This window comes from Python bivittatus, unplaced genomic scaffold (genome assembly GCF_059951505.1).
Source record: "Python bivittatus isolate LINGU-HERP-01145 unplaced genomic scaffold, Pbiv_v1 ctg000170_np1212, whole genome shotgun sequence".
Classification (NCBI taxonomy): domain Eukaryota; kingdom Metazoa; phylum Chordata; class Lepidosauria; order Squamata; family Pythonidae; genus Python; species Python bivittatus.
This window is the reverse complement of record NW_028277039.1, coordinates 1401479-1417294: the sequence shown is the minus strand read 5'-3', so window position 1 is coordinate 1417294 and position 15816 is coordinate 1401479. Positions and strand designations below refer to the sequence as shown.

General features: G+C 49.0%; 1 protein-coding gene across 1 annotated transcript; it reads right to left on the bottom strand.

Annotated features, from left to right (window-relative positions):
- Positions 1-468: 468 nt before the first annotated feature.
- Positions 469-11394, bottom strand: LOC103049435 (serine/threonine-protein kinase SIK2-like). Its single transcript, XM_007438226.3, has 5 exons — positions 10457-11394; positions 6718-6859; positions 5145-5357; positions 3315-3428; positions 469-3212 (listed from the first exon to the last, which is right to left on the bottom strand). The coding sequence occupies exons 1-5, from the start codon at positions 11022-11024 to the stop codon at positions 2141-2143; spliced, it is 2109 nt and encodes a 702-aa protein (XP_007438288.2). The 5' UTR covers positions 11025-11394; the 3' UTR covers positions 469-2140.
- Between the last annotated feature and the right edge of the window lie 4422 nt (positions 11395-15816).

Below are 15816 nucleotides of genomic sequence, written 5' to 3'. Positions count from 1 at the left end.
GAATGGTTTAAATACAGCAGAAGCTACAGTGAGTCCAAAGCAACTTTGCTCAGCTGCCGAATGAAATGTATCTAGACAGAGATGCGCCTCACATCATTGCACAGCAGAGTCTGTTTCTGCTCGTCTTCTGGGTCTGAAGCTTAAGAAGGCCTCTAGTCCGCAGCTTCTCCCGTAAGACAATTTTTAGTCTGACAAGCCCTTTCTGGCTTTGGATGCAAGATATCTCAGCACTTCCTCCCTCAAAAAAGCTCACCTGGCATTGCGAGTGTGAAAGACAGGTGCCCCCGAGGCAACCCCGGCTCTTGCTGGTCAAATGAAGGCTAGGGAGGTGAAAGACGGTCTGGGGTCCCACAACTGGGGCATTTTGGCTGGCCTGCAGAGCAAAGGGCCTGCACACCCCGCATCAGAAAGTCAGCTGCACCAGCACAGCAATTGGTGGCTTTCCCTTGGAAAAAAACCACACGTCGCTTCAGAATGTTTATTTTATTGGTGTAGCCTGGCTTTGCCCTTGATCCAATCAGTGCACTTTACACAGAACTCAGAGAGCTCAGCCAATTCCCACCTATTTCTTGCCAGCAAGAAAAGAGGATAAATACACAGGGAGCGTCTTCTCCTAGAAGAGTTTCGGAGGGGATGAGAACGGGCTCAGGTCAGAGGGCGTGGGGCCAGGCGGGAGAGGGAGGGAGGGAACAAACACACCTGGGGGGATCAGTGCCCTGTTCTGCCTTCCTCCGCCCAGCAAAGCCCTCCTGAGCAAGTGCCCCGGACATCTCAGGGCACCGCTGCTGGAGGAGGAGGGGTACAGCAGCTTCGTTCATGCTGGAAAGGTGCGTGGGCCACCCGGGGCCACCAGGCTGGGTGAGAAGAGTTCAATATTATCTCCGTATTACCTTAAAATATATTATGCTAAAAAATACCTCAATTGTTATAAAAATCTCCCCCTCTGCAGTGAGGAGAGCCGCGACGCTTGGGAAGGGCAGGCCTGCTTCTCAGGCAGCCGGGGCAGAGCGGGGCATGGCGGCAGCAGCAGCTGCAAGGGAGGTCTGGCGCCCCAGACTCCTTGTCCCATCCAGGCCTGGGGGAGGGGGCGGGCAGGAAGTGGGGCAGAGGCCAACCAGGCAAAACGGCAGCCTACTGTACCTCCTCTCACTCTCTTGCTGAGGGGCCAGAATCCAGATGTGAGGGCTTAGCAACGAACATCTGCCTGCCCTATTCATGCCTGTACTGTATAAAGGGGGGGCAGGAGTCTGAGTCCTCCCCAGCAAGGGTCACACATGCGCTTTTTCCTCAACCTGGCCCCAGGTCCAGAAGTGAGCTGGGCTTGGAGGTGATGACGCACAGCAAACTCCCACCTGCAAGTTCAAATTGGGGGTGGGGGGCAGTAAAAGCGAGCAGGTCCAAAAAGGGAGGAAGCCAGCTCCCCTCCAGAAGTTGCCAGGGAGGACAGGTGGCGACCTAGAGTCCCGGCAGAGAGAAGGTGTCACAGCTGTGGGTCCTCCACAGCTGCCAGCTCATCAACAGCTGCTGGTTGAGTTGCCAAGATGTTGGGCGGACAGGCAAATGACGTCCCCTGGCCGGCCAGCCAGGAAGTGGCTGTCAAGGGGGAAACAGCCAGTGGCACTTCCGAGCAGAACCCACTCATCATTTCAGGTGGCCTGGCCAGGAAATGTCAAGCCTGTTGCCTGCCTGGGACAAGAAAGGGAAGAGTCTCTACCTTCTGGAAGCTCTTCTCCAAGACCTCAAGGGTCAGTGGACATACCAAGTTCAGGCCACTTCTGACTCTGAAGAATGCAGTCTTGATCTCCCTCCAACTTTCCAACTTATCCAAAGCTTCTGGTTGCACCAGAGCAAGCTGAAGTCTGTTCCTCCATCGCAGACCAGGAAGAGGGTTTGTGTGAGAAGTTGTGGGTGCGCCGTACAGTGGAATATAAGGGGAAGCACCCCAGCCAAAGGTGCTGTGTGGAAACTGGGACCTGTTTGGTTTGGGATTCTCACACAGGCAAGCACCCATCCTGAGAGTGGATACAGGCAGCCATTCATAAGGACGAGCAAAGGCCCTTGGAAATTTGACGCCGGCTGTTGCCTTGCACTCCCCCAGATTTCCATCTTTGTCCTCTTAGCTAGGTCTCTCTTGAAAGACCTAGATGACATGGCAGCAGTTGAACTGTCCCAAGGACAGAAGATTCTCCCTGGAGGTGGGCTGCATCCGGAAGGCCAAGGCCTTTTCACAGAGCGGAAACTGCAGGAGCCGATCTTTCAGGTTAGCGTTCTTGCCTTTTGCTGGGTCAAGCTTGATAATGCTGTCTGCTAGGCCATCGTGGCCACTGCCGTTGCTCTGGCCCTCGCAACAGGTTTTGGCCCAGTGGGGTGGCCCCAGCTCAAGGCCCTTGCCTTCTGCATCCGGCACCGTGTCGGCCCTGATGGTTCTTGGGGTACAGCTGCTCTGGAAAAGAGCTGCGCTGCTCTGAAGCAGGTAGCTCCCCTCCTCAGCCTCCAAGAGTTCCTCCTCAACAGGGTCTCCTCCTATCAGTGGAACGCTGCTCTTGTCTGCTTCCTCTGCTAAGCAGTGCTCAATTCTGCCCGCCTCCACCACTGTTCTGCCCGTGCCCCCTCCTGGGCTGCCTGGCGGGGCGACTTCCACTGGGGATTCGGCAGACCTTTCCCCCCCTTGCAAGCTGAGGCTGCTGCGCGTCTCCTTCATCCGTGGGGCTTGGCCTGACCCCGGCTCGCTTCTCAGGAACATGTGCTCCTGGGGACCCGCCAGAGTAGTCCCCGGCCCTTGTTCCAGGGAGGAGGACTTGACACTGGCAGGGACAAGGCTCTTCCCTGCTTTGTACTGGGCTGCCAGGGCCCGGCAGAGCAGCAGGGAGGCCTTGGTGCTCTGGAAGCGGCACATCTGCTCTTGGTCCAGAGAGGAGGTCCGCCTTCGGAAGAGGCCCGGCTTCTCTTCGGCCACCGTCACCTCCTCCTCCTCCTCCTCTTCCTCTGAAATCTGCTGCAAGGCAAGGGTGCTCTTGGCGATGGCCGTCTCCACGAGGGAGGGCTGGATGAGGGCTCGGAGAGGCTGCCCACATGCATGGAACCCAGAAGAGGACTTGCCTTCACCCAGGGCTGAGAGGGACAGGAGAGGCTTCCCAGCACGCTCCAAAGCATTCTGGGTGACAGGCTGCAACTCCGTGGGCAGAGGGGGACGGGAATCCCCCAATGGGCTTCTGAGGAGAAAGGAACAAAGAGAGGAGGTGAGGAGCTACAAGCCCCCAGGCCAAGACCAACGCTCAGGAGGACATCTCCAAAGGGCCAAGGGGAGGGCTTGCCTGCTCTGGATGTGCTCGGCCCGGTTCTGCTTCTCCTGCTTCTCCCGCAGAATCCTTTCAGCCAGCAGAAAGTAGGTGGCGGTGACGTGATTGTAGCGCTTGGCCTCCAGGGCTCTGCAGGAATACGGCAGGCAGAAAGAGTCAGGTGCAGCACCGGCCCTGCGCTGCAGGAGACGCTTGGCTCTGCTTGCTTCCGAGGGGCAACCCTGTAATTGACTCATTGCCCTTCAGTCTACAGACTGCAGGCCTTGGGCTGACTGTGACCTCAAGAAGCCATTTGCACTCAATTCCTTAGCAATACAGCATGGAAAGGTGAGATAATAACCTAATCAGTGAACAAACAGAAGTCTGTTTCTACATGCAGCTTGGGAGGTAAACTCCAGCTGTCTTAACTATGGACTTCCAAGTCTTCTCTGGGGCTTGAAACAGATCTGGAATGCCAACCTCATCCCAGGTCTAGATGCAGGGCTTGGTGGCACATAACTGGAGGATATGGGGGAGACTGAGCATCTTAATGCAGCCTATTCTGTGGCTATTTCACCTTGAGGACACACGTCCTACTCATGTCCTACTCACGTTGGATTCTATCCTTCAGGAACCTGGGACTTGGGAAGTGAGTCTCCTGGTGCAGGCCAGAGTATTGGATCACAGGTTTGGGCAAGCTGTGTTTTAAGCCAGGAATGGGGAACCCATGGCCTTCCAGAAGTTGCTGAGCTGAAATCCACAGCATGTCATACCATTAGCCATGGAGGCTGGGCCCCTGGGAATTGTTGTTCACCAACATCTTACAAGGCCGCAGATTCCCTTTCTCTTCTGTAGGCAAATGGGAATATAAGCTTTACCCAATTCTTCCTTACAGATAGTCCTTACTTAACAACAGTAACTGGGACTGGAATTTCTGTCGCCAAGTGATGCAGTCATATAGCGCGACATCACATGGCCACATCGCTTAGCATCAGCAATCCCAGAAGTCCCTATTGCTGTTGTTAAGTGAGGATCGTGGGTTGTTAAGTAAGGACCTCACATGATCGCCCAGGACTTGTGACTTTCTGCTGGCTTCCCACAGGCAAAGTTAATGGGGAAGCTGGCAGGAAGTTGCAAGTCCAGCTTGCAAGCAGGCTGGAGGGTGGGTGAGTACTATGGAGTGAGGTGGGGGAGTACTATGGAAAGTGCATGCGGGCTGGGGAGGAGGTGCTGCGGTGCAAGCGCATGGTCTGGAGTCTGAAATCCCTGGGATCTTGTACTCCGTAGCAGGGCTCCTCGGGGGAAAAAGCAGCATGACCGACTTGCAGCCTTCCCTGCCAGCTTCCCCACTGACTTTGCTTGCAGGAAGCTGGCAGGGAAGGTTGCAAATGGCAATCACTTGACGGCGGGGTGCTGCAACTGTCGTAAATGTGAGCCGGTTGCCAAGCACCCGGATCGCGATCCCATGACCGCGGGGGTGTTGGGACGGCTGGAACTTTGAGGACTGGTTGTAAGTACCACTTGTTCAGTGCCATTGCAACTTTGAACGGTTGCTGAACAAGTGGTCATTAATCGAGGACTACCTGTATCTTCATTTATATCCATTTTTGAACTATGCTTAAACCTCCACAGTCACAAGTTCAGGGGCATTTTCAGAAGCCACTTTTGACCTTCGAGCACTAAGAAAGCCCCCCAAAATCTACTAATTATTTCAGCAAGTGATGCTCTGTCCCCACCAACTGGAGCTCAAGTTAAATTCCTGTCCAGTGGCAATGATATCTCTGTCCAAATCATTCTCCTTCACACAACATTCCTTTAAGCAACTGGAGATATTTGTGCCAATCCCAACCCCGGAGCCCCACTCACTCCTGTATGGTTTCTTGGTCTGCAATGTGGCCACACATCATGGTCTGGATGATGGTCTCATGCTCCTCCTCTGAAACCCTCCTGTGTGATGTCAGAGGCAAAAGGCAGCGGCTGGCTGGAGAGGGGTCCACCCCCTGTAGCCACAGGTGGCTTTCAATCTGCTCCAAGGAGGCCCTTTGCTTGGGGTCCCGCTGCAGCATCTGGGCAATAAGGCTGTGCAAAGAAGGGGTGAGAGGGACTCAGCAGCTGCCTCCCAAGGCCCTGTACTCCTCCCTCACAGTCCACATCTCTTCAGGAAACTCAGGTGGCAGTAGCAATGGCAGAAGGTGGAGCTGAGTTGAAACAGGCCCTTTGAGAAAGGCATTACGAGCTTCTGGTACCCCACACGGGAAGACGGCTCCTTCTTCCTGGGCCACCTGTGTTTCTATGCTCAGAAGAGAGCAGGATCAGAATGTCTCCTGGGCAAGACAGAAGAGCGACCTGCAAAGCCCCTTCCCAAGGGCACTCAGCCAGGCAATGGCGGGAAAGATCCAGTCCCTTGACCATTAAGCAATCAGACCAGAGCAAAAAGAGCTGATGGGCCTTGCGTACATGTGGTCTGCCCAAGCTCCAGACTGCATGGCTGAACTTTTGCATCATTTTCTGGGCCCAACTCGAGAGGACCATCTCCCACGGAAGAGGAGAGATGCAGAGGGCAGGGTAAAGGGGAGGGGAGGGAAAGACAGGTAAGGTTCCCTTTCAGTTCTCTACTCCCCCATGGCACCCTTCCCTCCTAGTGCTCAAGGATGAAAACAAAGGGGTGCCAGTTGCATCCTTTCCTACATCGAGAGGCCCTTCAGACACTGACTTATGCCCTGGTCCCCTCACGGCTTGACGACTGCAATGTGCTCTATATGAGGCTGCCCTTGAAGACCACCCGGAAGCTTCAACTGGTCCAGAATGCAGCAGCACGGGCGATGCAACACCTTTTCTCTGCAAGCTGCACTGTTTGCCAGTTTGCTTCTGGGTGCAATTCAAGGTGCTGGTTGTTACCTATAAAGCCCTACGTTGCATAGGGCCTGGTTATTTGAGGGCCCACCTGTCTCCCAGAGTATCTTCCTGGCTGATTTGAGTTGATGCACCCCAGGTTCCTTCGATTAAACAATGTCATCTATTGGAATTGCAAAGTGTGCTTTCTCTATAGCAATGTCTGCCCTCTGGAATGAGGTTCCCCAAGATCCAGGTGGCCCCCACTCTGCTGTAGTTCAGAAGAGCCATGAAGACCTGACTTTGGCAAGGGGGGGGTGAGCCCCCTTGCGTCATTCCATTTGGTTTGTCATGCTTGCCATCTTTTCTCTTTTTTTCTGCCTTTTAATTGGGTTTATTCTTTGATTGGGGTGAATCACCCAAAGTTGTTGAGAGTTGGGTGACATAAAAGTTTAATAATAAATACATAAAATCAGAACGGTCTGGGGGTTTCCTGCTGACTCTTGCCCATATATCTCTATGCTATGAGCACAGCGGGCAGGGAGGCTGGGCCTCCTCACTAAGGAAGAAAGGACAAGGAGGGAGTAAATGGGGAGACGTTTCCTACTCTGCACACAGGAGGGAGATGTCTGATGGGATCACGTAGTGACAGTCTAGGATCATGGTCAGGGTCTCACTGTCGTTGGCCTCCTGGAAAGGGGGATGTCCACACACCAGCATGTAAAGGATGACACCCAAACTCCAGACATCTAAGAGAGAAGAAAAGAGGAAGCCAAGTTGAACAAAGCACCTGCCTGTGCTCTGGCCTCAACATGGCTCTCTCCTGTTGCCAAAGTGCCCCATTCTCCCAAACCATTTCTCAAATCAAATCCACTTATTCTGCTGACTAAGAATGGAAACTGTATTCTGCAGGGGACCCCAAAGCTGATATCCTGTCATTTAAATCCTCTAAACCACCAATATTATGAAGGGCTGAACAGTATGGAAAAGAAGTAGAGTACGATCGATCGAGGGATGGATGAAAGCCTTGAAATTAGGAAAATCTTAGTTACCTATAACTGAGTAGCTGGGAACATTTCTGAGATATCAAGAGAAGCAAATTTTAATATTGTAAACCTTTCCTCATGGCAGAGAAAGCTAATGGGAAAAAGAGGTCAAAAGGATGAGAATTCCTAAAAAGAATTTAGGAATTGTTTACCCAGTTGTAAACAACTCTCATGAGGGAAAAATGGAAGAAGGGGAAGTCAAAACACACAGAAAAAGAACATGCAGGTAGCTCGGAACGACAGAAATAGCGTCAGGAAAACAAAGATGTGGGATGAGTTGAGGTTGGCAAATGATACTAAAGATAACAAAAAGAGCTTCTTTAGATACCTTCAAAAGAACAAGAAAATAATCCATATACCAGTTGCTCAGTGAAAGACAAAATGCTAGCAAGTAATGAGAAAAAGGCAGAGCTACTCAAAACAGCTAATCCTATTTGGGTTCAGGAAATTGGGAAGAGGAAGCTGGAAGGGCAGGACTGAAGTCTGAGACTGACAGAAACATGGTCAGGGCATATTTCTTTACTCTGGATGAATTTAAATCTCCACAGCCAGATTAACTGCATATTGAAGGAACTGATGAGACCATTTACCCAACTTTATGCATTACCTTTTAAGAACTCCTGGAACAGCTGCATCCTGAACCTCTTGCCCCACCACTATCCAGCTGCAGGCCATGCTGCCTCTTATCTGACCGTCCCCTAGGCAGTGTCTCTGGGCCCATCTCCCAAGGTCTTTCCCAAATGCCATTACAAGAACCAATTTTTTTTCATAGGACCTAGTTTGATGATGGAACTAAGGTCAGGTCCTTCTCTGAACCCGTTCCAATTTCTATGAATACTTCTTAAAGTGTGGTGCTCAAAATTCTGACTAAAACAGAATAAAGTGGAGCAAATACTTAACTGTGATTTGGAAACTATATTAATGCAGCCTAAAACTATGTTGCCTTTTTTACATTCATATCACATTGCTGATTTATGTTCAATTTGCAATCAACTACTATTTCAAGATTTTTTCATGTACCCCCATGAAATGCCTTGTGCTGAAGTAAGCACAAGTATTTCAGAACTACAAACCTAGAAAACTGGATTGCAGAGCAGAGATTTAGCATTCTGGATGGGACATTATTTTCAGATACTCATTTAAAGTAAACTTCAGGGCAGGATGAGATCAGCAAGCAAATAAAGAAAGCTTGATTAAAGGATTTCAAGATTGGGGAAAGGTGTTTATCTCTTTTTAATAGTAATTATATTTAAAAATTATAGCAGTAAAAACTAATACAAACTAAAAGATAGAAGAATAGAAAGAGTAGAAGGTGCAGAAAAGAAAGGAAAAAAAGGGAAAAATAGAAAGCAAAATAGAAAAGAAAGTAAAGAAAAAGAAATATATAAAGAAGTGACTTCCCATCATCATCACAACAAATATAAACAATTTTAGTAACTTATCACCTCCTCTTAAATTACAAAAAATGACCTCTTCTTCCCATATTTCATCTCTTATCTATAAACAAGTCCATAAAGCATCATAATTTCAGTCCTGGTGTCAGCAAAAGCCTGTTAAGGATTACCAGAAATAACAACATATCTATTTTAACCTTGATCAAATAAGCCAACTTTATATTCCTTCCTTTTACTTCTAAACAAACTTTAGTCCATTAAAATAATGTCATAGAACTTGACTCCTTTTCATTTTTTCTTTGTCCCTTCTCACGAAATTCTTCAAAACTTTAACAAGCCTCTTTTGTAAATCCAATATAGGAAAATTATCCTGGTCACTCTCTTGGTTTATTGTTTGTATATCCATCTTAATTATTAAGATTCTTTTGTATGTCCAGTGTAACATCTTTTTCCGTGTCATATTGAAGGATGTTTTTGAACAATGGAATCTATGGAGAGACTGTGTTTACAAACAGACTACAAGAATGACATGGGAAAGGTGTTTATCTCCTGAGGAATTATACGGGTTTCAGCTTGGGAAAAAAGTCATCTGGAACAATATCTCTTCTCTAGCTAATCCTTCAACTAACCTGATTAATTGATCAGATGTACATGCTGCCAAATCCTTCAAGGATCCCAGCAGCTCACAAGGATAGGAAACATCCATGGTAAACCAAAGCAACCCCCCTCTGCTCCAAAACAAGACTATGCAAACTAACTAAGTAATACACCAGAACTCTTAATGGCAACCACCCCCTCCACAGACCCTCCTGGGAAGCGCCCTTTTCACCATTTTCTGGAAGGCCATTAATGAAGGGACCAATCTCACTTCCGGCTAAAAACAGGGATTGTGTGGGTGTTATACGGAGCTCTCTCACCACAGAGTTTTTAAAAACCTCTTTGTGGGAACTCTCTATTCTCCCGTTGTTTCTCTGGCCCTCTAGATAAAAAAATCGGCAGGAACCTGCCCACAGATCTGTGAGTTGGAGGCTGGCAGGTACGATCACTCTGACAGAAAGGCTATGCAGCATCTCCCTTGTTCACTGTCAGAAAACTGATCCAAAGGAAAAAGAACATGCTTGTGGGAAGGGCTGTTGCATACGAAGGAAGTTGCAAGCAGTGATGGCCGACCTTGGAAGGAGCTGGGAAGATGCAGAGTTAAACTGATTTTTTAAAAAATTTAACAATTAAAAAAAGGAGAAGAAACTTCTAGTCATCTCAAAATGTTTAGAAAGTAAACGTAGCTCTGCCCTGCTTTCCCATGAGTTTTTCCCACTGAATAGCAGCCCAATTTTGGATCTGCTGCAAAAATATTTCCCAATCTCACCAGGTTCCACTATACAGTGAAATGCTTCTTAGCCACCACCGCTGAGTAACAGACATCACCTTTCTGTCGGCTTTGTAACATTCCAGCACACAAGTCAAAACCAGCTTTATGCCTTCTGAACTTCTCTAGTTTTCGTCTGAATGTTGCTTTGGGTTTTATATCAGCCAGTTTCCACGAGTGTTTAGCCAAAAGTAAGACAGGAATTATTTACGGAGTCAAGCCTGCCCAGCAGGTGACTCTAAGCCCCTCCGCCCAAGCAACTCCAACCACCCCCAGGCTTCCTCACACCCAGGAGATGCCTTGCAGCCTCCCGGAGCCCTCGCCTCCCCAAGGTCAAAGCGGGCCTAGGCAGAGGAGTCCACCCACTGCCACCTTGTCCTGCCCAGGACAGCAGGCAGCCTGCTGGGGGCCCGCATCCTCTGCTCGGCCCCCAGGCCTGCAGGTCCTCCTCTCTGGCAGCCAAGAGGCCGTGGAGAGTCTCCTGGGGGCATTTCAGGGCCCCAACCTGGGTCGGGGCCGAGCCCCCCTGCCAGCTCTTACCCACGGCAGGGGCATCGTACTCCTCCCCCAGCAGGATCTCGGGGGCCGAGTAGGCGAGGGAGCCGCAGCTGGTGGCTAGCATGGTGCCCGGCTGGAAGCAGCTGCTGAAGCCGAAGTCGGTGAGCTTGACCACCCCTTGCTCCTGGAAGAAGAGCACGTTCTCGGGCTTGAGGTCCCGGTGGACGACGTGAAGCCGGTGGCAGTAGGAGATGGCGTGCACGATCTGGGCGAAGTAGCGCTTGGCCCTCTGCTCCCCCAGGCCGCCCTGGTGCCGCATGAGGAGGTCGAACATGTCCCCGCCGTCCCCCAGCTCCAGCACCAGGTAGAGCCGGGCCGGCGTCTCCAGCACCTGGTAGAGGCGCACCACGTTGGGGTGCTGCACCAGCTTCATGCAGCCCACCTCCCGCCGCAGCCGCGCCGCCGCGCCGCCGCCCAGCCGGCTCTTCTCGATCACCTTGACGGCCACGCGCTCGCCCGTGAAGACGTGCCGGGCCAGCCGCACCTCCGCGAAGTGGCCCTTGCCCAGCCGGCGCCCCAGGTCGTACAGCCCCGCCATCTGCCCCTCCATCGCCGCGGGCCCAGGCCCGGGCCCGGAGGGGGGCTCCAGGGCCCCCGGCGCAGCAGCCCGGCCAGGGGGAGCCGCCGCTGCAACCGCCCGCGCCCCGGAGCGGCAAGGGCCCGGCGCTGCTCGCCCGCCTCTTCCCGGGCCTATCGGCTGGGCAGCGCGGCTCCGGCCGCCCGGCGACTCGGGGCTTCAGAGGCGGCGGAGGGCGGCGGCGAGGCTGGAGCGGGCGGCGCCTTCTCCCCCGGCAGGACGGAGGCGAGGCGGGTCCGGGGCAGCCCGGAAGGCAGGCGCGGAATCGGCTCTGCCGGAAAATCTCCCCAGCGAGCGCGGAGCTCCTTCTCGTGACATAAAGCGCTCCCGGGCATTTAAAGAAACATTTTCCAATGTCTCTTATATGCCGCTCTGTGCAGGAGTATGTATCTGTTCATTTTGGACCAAGGACTCGTTAGCGTTAAAAACGGACGGATCCCGAAAACCTGCGCATTTTGTAGACTTTAACCGAGCTGTGAATATTACCTGGAATTTGGAAATCCGCCTTTCTGTTGGTCCTTGTACCTTTTTATTACTGGAGGCATTGAGGGCTCTTCAGTTTATGCGGAGGAGGCATCTTGGCCTGTATCTTTCACATCCTTGCAGTATCTAACAGTTCGTTTTATTTAATTTTTTACAGGCTACTTTAACAAAATGCCCAAGTGGGAGCCTGGCCACCACAGACAAGGGGTGCAGGAGCAGCCACCTCACAAGAAGGCAGGGAAGAGCCATGGGAGTTTTTGGGGAAAAGAAACACCAGTGGGGCAGAGGCCAGGGAGGGGCTCAACTATCCTTTGCTGGAGATGTTGAAAGAAAGGCCGTCTGGACAGGAGGTTGGACTAGGCGATCTCCAAGGTCCCTTCCAATCCTTTCATTCTAACATTCTGTGTTTCCGCAATGCAAGTGACAGACATTCCCAGCATTCTAATCAACTGGCTTGGACTAAAATCAGGAATCTGGTAGCACCTTTTCTGACTCATTTTATTAAAAAACATGAGTTGCAGCCTTCATCAGATGAAGCTCACAAAAGCTTTTGCCTTTTCATAAAATCTGTTAGTCGGAAAAGGTGCTACTGGACTTCTGATTTTTTGGCCACAGAGACCAACCCAGTTCTCCTGCAAAGTCGAGTTGTGTGGGCTGGACAGCTTCCAAGCAATGGATCCTCATCCCACTGAAGACGGGCATCCAGCAGGGTGCCACAAGTGTTCCCAACTCTTCAGTGTTTTTATTAATGGCTTGAACAAAGATGCAGGGAAGATACTTAACGAAATAGGTAGATTATAAAAAATGGGAAGAGCTAATACTCTAGAAAAAATATAATTCAGAATGATCATGATTGGCTAGAGAAATGGGCTGAAAATCCCACAGAATGAAATTCAATACAGTGCAAATTTATTCGCTTAACATACAAATGTCAAATGCAGAGGTGGGGAATGCCCAGCTCCCTAATGGTACTTGGGGAAAAAATATACTAGTTGATGGTAAACTGAAATGTGATGCGGTTGTGAAAAAAAAGACAAATGCAATTTTAGGCTGCATCAACAGAAATATAACTTCCAAAATGACTGGAAGCATTTCACTCTAAGGACTCACCTCATCTACGGTAAATCCATTTCGGGTGTATTACACTTTAAGAAGCATTCAGGAAACTGGAACAGGTTTATAAAAGAGTGAAAAGAGATCAGGAGACTTGAAATTAAGTTTGGGAATAAGAGATGGAAGGACTGGGAATATTTTGCCTTGAAAAGAGCATGATAGCTCTTTTCAAACGCCCAAAAGAAATCATGTACCTGAGGTCCTCTCTCATTGCAGGGCAGGATAGAGTAGATTTACATTACAGGAAGGAACATTCCAGCTGAATGTTAGAAGACGCTCTAAGCCAGGGGTGTCAAACTCAATTGCACAGGGGGCCAAAATCCAAAACACACTTTAGGTCGCGGGCCGAACAGGATAAACATTTATTGAACACACTAAAACTAAACTTTTAAAACTTTAAAACTTTTAAAACTTAACTTTTTTGAACATAATATGAATAAAAACAGACAGGAATATTATTCCAGAATAAATCAACTCAAACCTTAAATAACTTATGATATTTTGCTCTCCAAAATATATCCTGTCTAAATTATACAAGTTAGAAATAAAGTAAACGTTAAAAGAACAAACATTCAAATTTCTTTACTCTTGTCTTATATAAAATGTCATTTTATATAAAAAATAAACTTAAATTTTAAATATCCCAAAAGATTTTGCTCTCCATAAAAATATATCCTGTTAAAATTATACAAATTCAAAATATGAACATGCTGCATAACAAAACCTGGAAATATAAATAAAATTTGTGCTTTTCAGCAATAACAAATCAAATCATTCAGTTGTCTTTGCTCTTATGTCATTTTATCAGAGCTGGACGCCTGGCATCTTTTTTTGGCAACAAGTTCGTTTATATTTGGTGTGAGGTTCTGTGTTGTGGAGATTCTCAGGATGGACTGCAGGTGCTCATCAGTGAGACGACTCCTGTGTGCTGTTTTGTTAGTCTTCATCACTGAGAAGAGCTTCTCACACAGATATGTGCTACCAAACATGCACAAGGTTCGAGCCGCATGTAGACGGAGCTGGGGCATTTCTGCGGGAATGGAGTGAATAAACTGTGCGGGCCATGCAGTGTTGTACTTTGCCTTCAGTGTACCATTACACTGCAGCTCCATCAGCTCCATCTGAATCTGCACAGGTGCGGTTTCCACATCGACGGCAAATGGGTTGCGAAGCAACTCAAAATTCTTTTTGTTCTTCAAAGTCACCAAAGCGCCGTGCGAACTCAGTGCGCAGTGCGCTCAGTTTATCAGCAAAGTGCGTATTTGGGAACACCGTTGTGCCGACTTGGTTCAACATTACTTGGCAACAGGGAAAGTGGGGCAAGTTGCACTGGTGCATTTGTGTCTCCCATAAAAGCAGCTTCACTTGAAATGCCTTCACTGCGTCATACATGTCAGTGATCATGCGGTCACGTCCCTGGAGCTGGAGGTTTAAGGCGTTGAGATGAGCTGGTATGTCAACCAGAAATGCCAACTCGCATTTCCACTTTTCATCCCTAAAATTAGTGGAGTCTTTTCCTTTACTGTCCATGAACTGACAGATTTCGTTGCTGAGCTCAAAAACTCTGTTGAGAACTTTTCCCCGACTTAGCCAACGCACCTCTGTATGATAAGGAATGTCAGCAAACTCTGAATCTGTCTCCCGCATAAAGGACTGAAATTGCCGGTGATTTAAACCTTTAGCTCGGATAAAGTTTACGGTTTGTGTTACAGTGCTCATTACATTGTCCATCTTCAGGACTTTGCCACATAGTGCTTCCTGGTGTATGATGCAGTGATATGCCGTTAACTCACCACTACAGTTCTCCTCCTGCATCTTTACTCGCATCCTTCCCAGTAGTCCACTTTTTTCACCACACATAGATGGTGCTCCATCAGTTGTAAGTGCAATAAGTTTGTCGCAGGGCAGTTTCATGTCGGTTATACTTTGACATACATTTTCAAAAATGTCTTTTCCAGTCGTTGTCCCGTGCATCGATTTAATGTCCATTATTTCCTCTGTAACGCGCAAATTGGAGTCCACTCCACGGATGAAGATGGCCAGCTGTGCAGTATCAGTCATGTCAGTACTTTCATCCACAGCAAGAGAGTATGCAATAAAGTCTTTGCTTCTTTCACTCAACTGTGTTCTTAAATCAGTGGCCATCTCACAAACTCGATCAGCAATCGTATTTCTACTCAGGCTTACATTTGCCAGCATCTGCTTTTTGTCTGGACATAAGACGTCAAACACCTTGATCATGCGGCTCTTCAGAAATTCTCCCTCGGTAAATGGCCTGGCTGATTTGGCGATCTCCTCTGCCACGATAAAACTTGCTTTCACAGCAGCTTCACTTTGTGATTTTGCACGGGTAAAAAACGTCTGCTGAAGTGTCAGATTCTTCTTTAACTCTTCTGCTTTCTGTATTTTCTGCTCTGCATTCAGGTCTTTCAGGTTATCCTGATGTTTTGTCTCATAGTGCCGTCTTAGATTAAATTCTTTAATTACAGCCACATTAGCTCCACAAATGAGACACACGGGTTTACCGGCAATGTCAGTAAACATATACTCAGCCTCCCATCGGTTTTTAAAGGCTCTGTTTTCAGAATCAACTTTTCTCTTCGGCATCGTGAGGGCTAGCTTCGCAATAACTTGCAGCATCATAAGTTAGACTTGATTAACGCGGGAAGCGTTCGGCAAGGCAGCTGAAGCGCTGCATTATGGGATCTGTAGTTTATTGTGTTACCAGCGCTTCATATCGCCGGGCCATTAATAACAATAATATATAAAATGATCTTGTGGGCCGGATATAATTACACGCCGGGCCGGATGTGGCCGCGGGCCTTGAGTTTGACACATGTCCTAAACTGTCAGTGTGATTTGTTTAGTTTCTGTGCAGTGAGAGGCCAACCGACCAACCAACCATATTTGTTGCCAGTAAACCATGGTTGAATAAACCATGTTTCCTATGATGGGTGAACTCAGCCAGGTCTGCAGAAGCTTGTTTGCCTCAGAAGCATGACCATCCTGAGGGAGCCAGTAAACAGGACTGCTTAGCTGAACGGAAGGGTTAATGAACCATTAGCACCGGGGCTAAGAGCACACCGCTCCCACCCACTGCAATTGCTCTGAAAGCTTTTTAATCTGTAAGAGAAACATCACACGGATGTTCTGGCCCTGACATTTAATA

Bases quoted from the DNA above. Each gene is read 5' to 3' on its own strand.
- LOC103049435 (XM_007438226.3), bottom strand. From the start codon at position 11,024: ATGGAGGGGCAGATGGCGGGGCTGTACGACCTGGGGCGCCGGCTGGGC. The intron at 6,860-10,456 runs GTAAGAGCTGGC...CTTCTCTCTTAG, and splicing joins GTACGATGCCCCTGCCGTGG to ATGTCTGGAGTTTGGGTGTC. The intron at 3,213-3,314 runs GCAAGCCCTCCC...CTTTCTCCTCAG, and splicing joins GCCGAGCACATCCAGAGCAG to AAGCCCATTGGGGGATTCCC.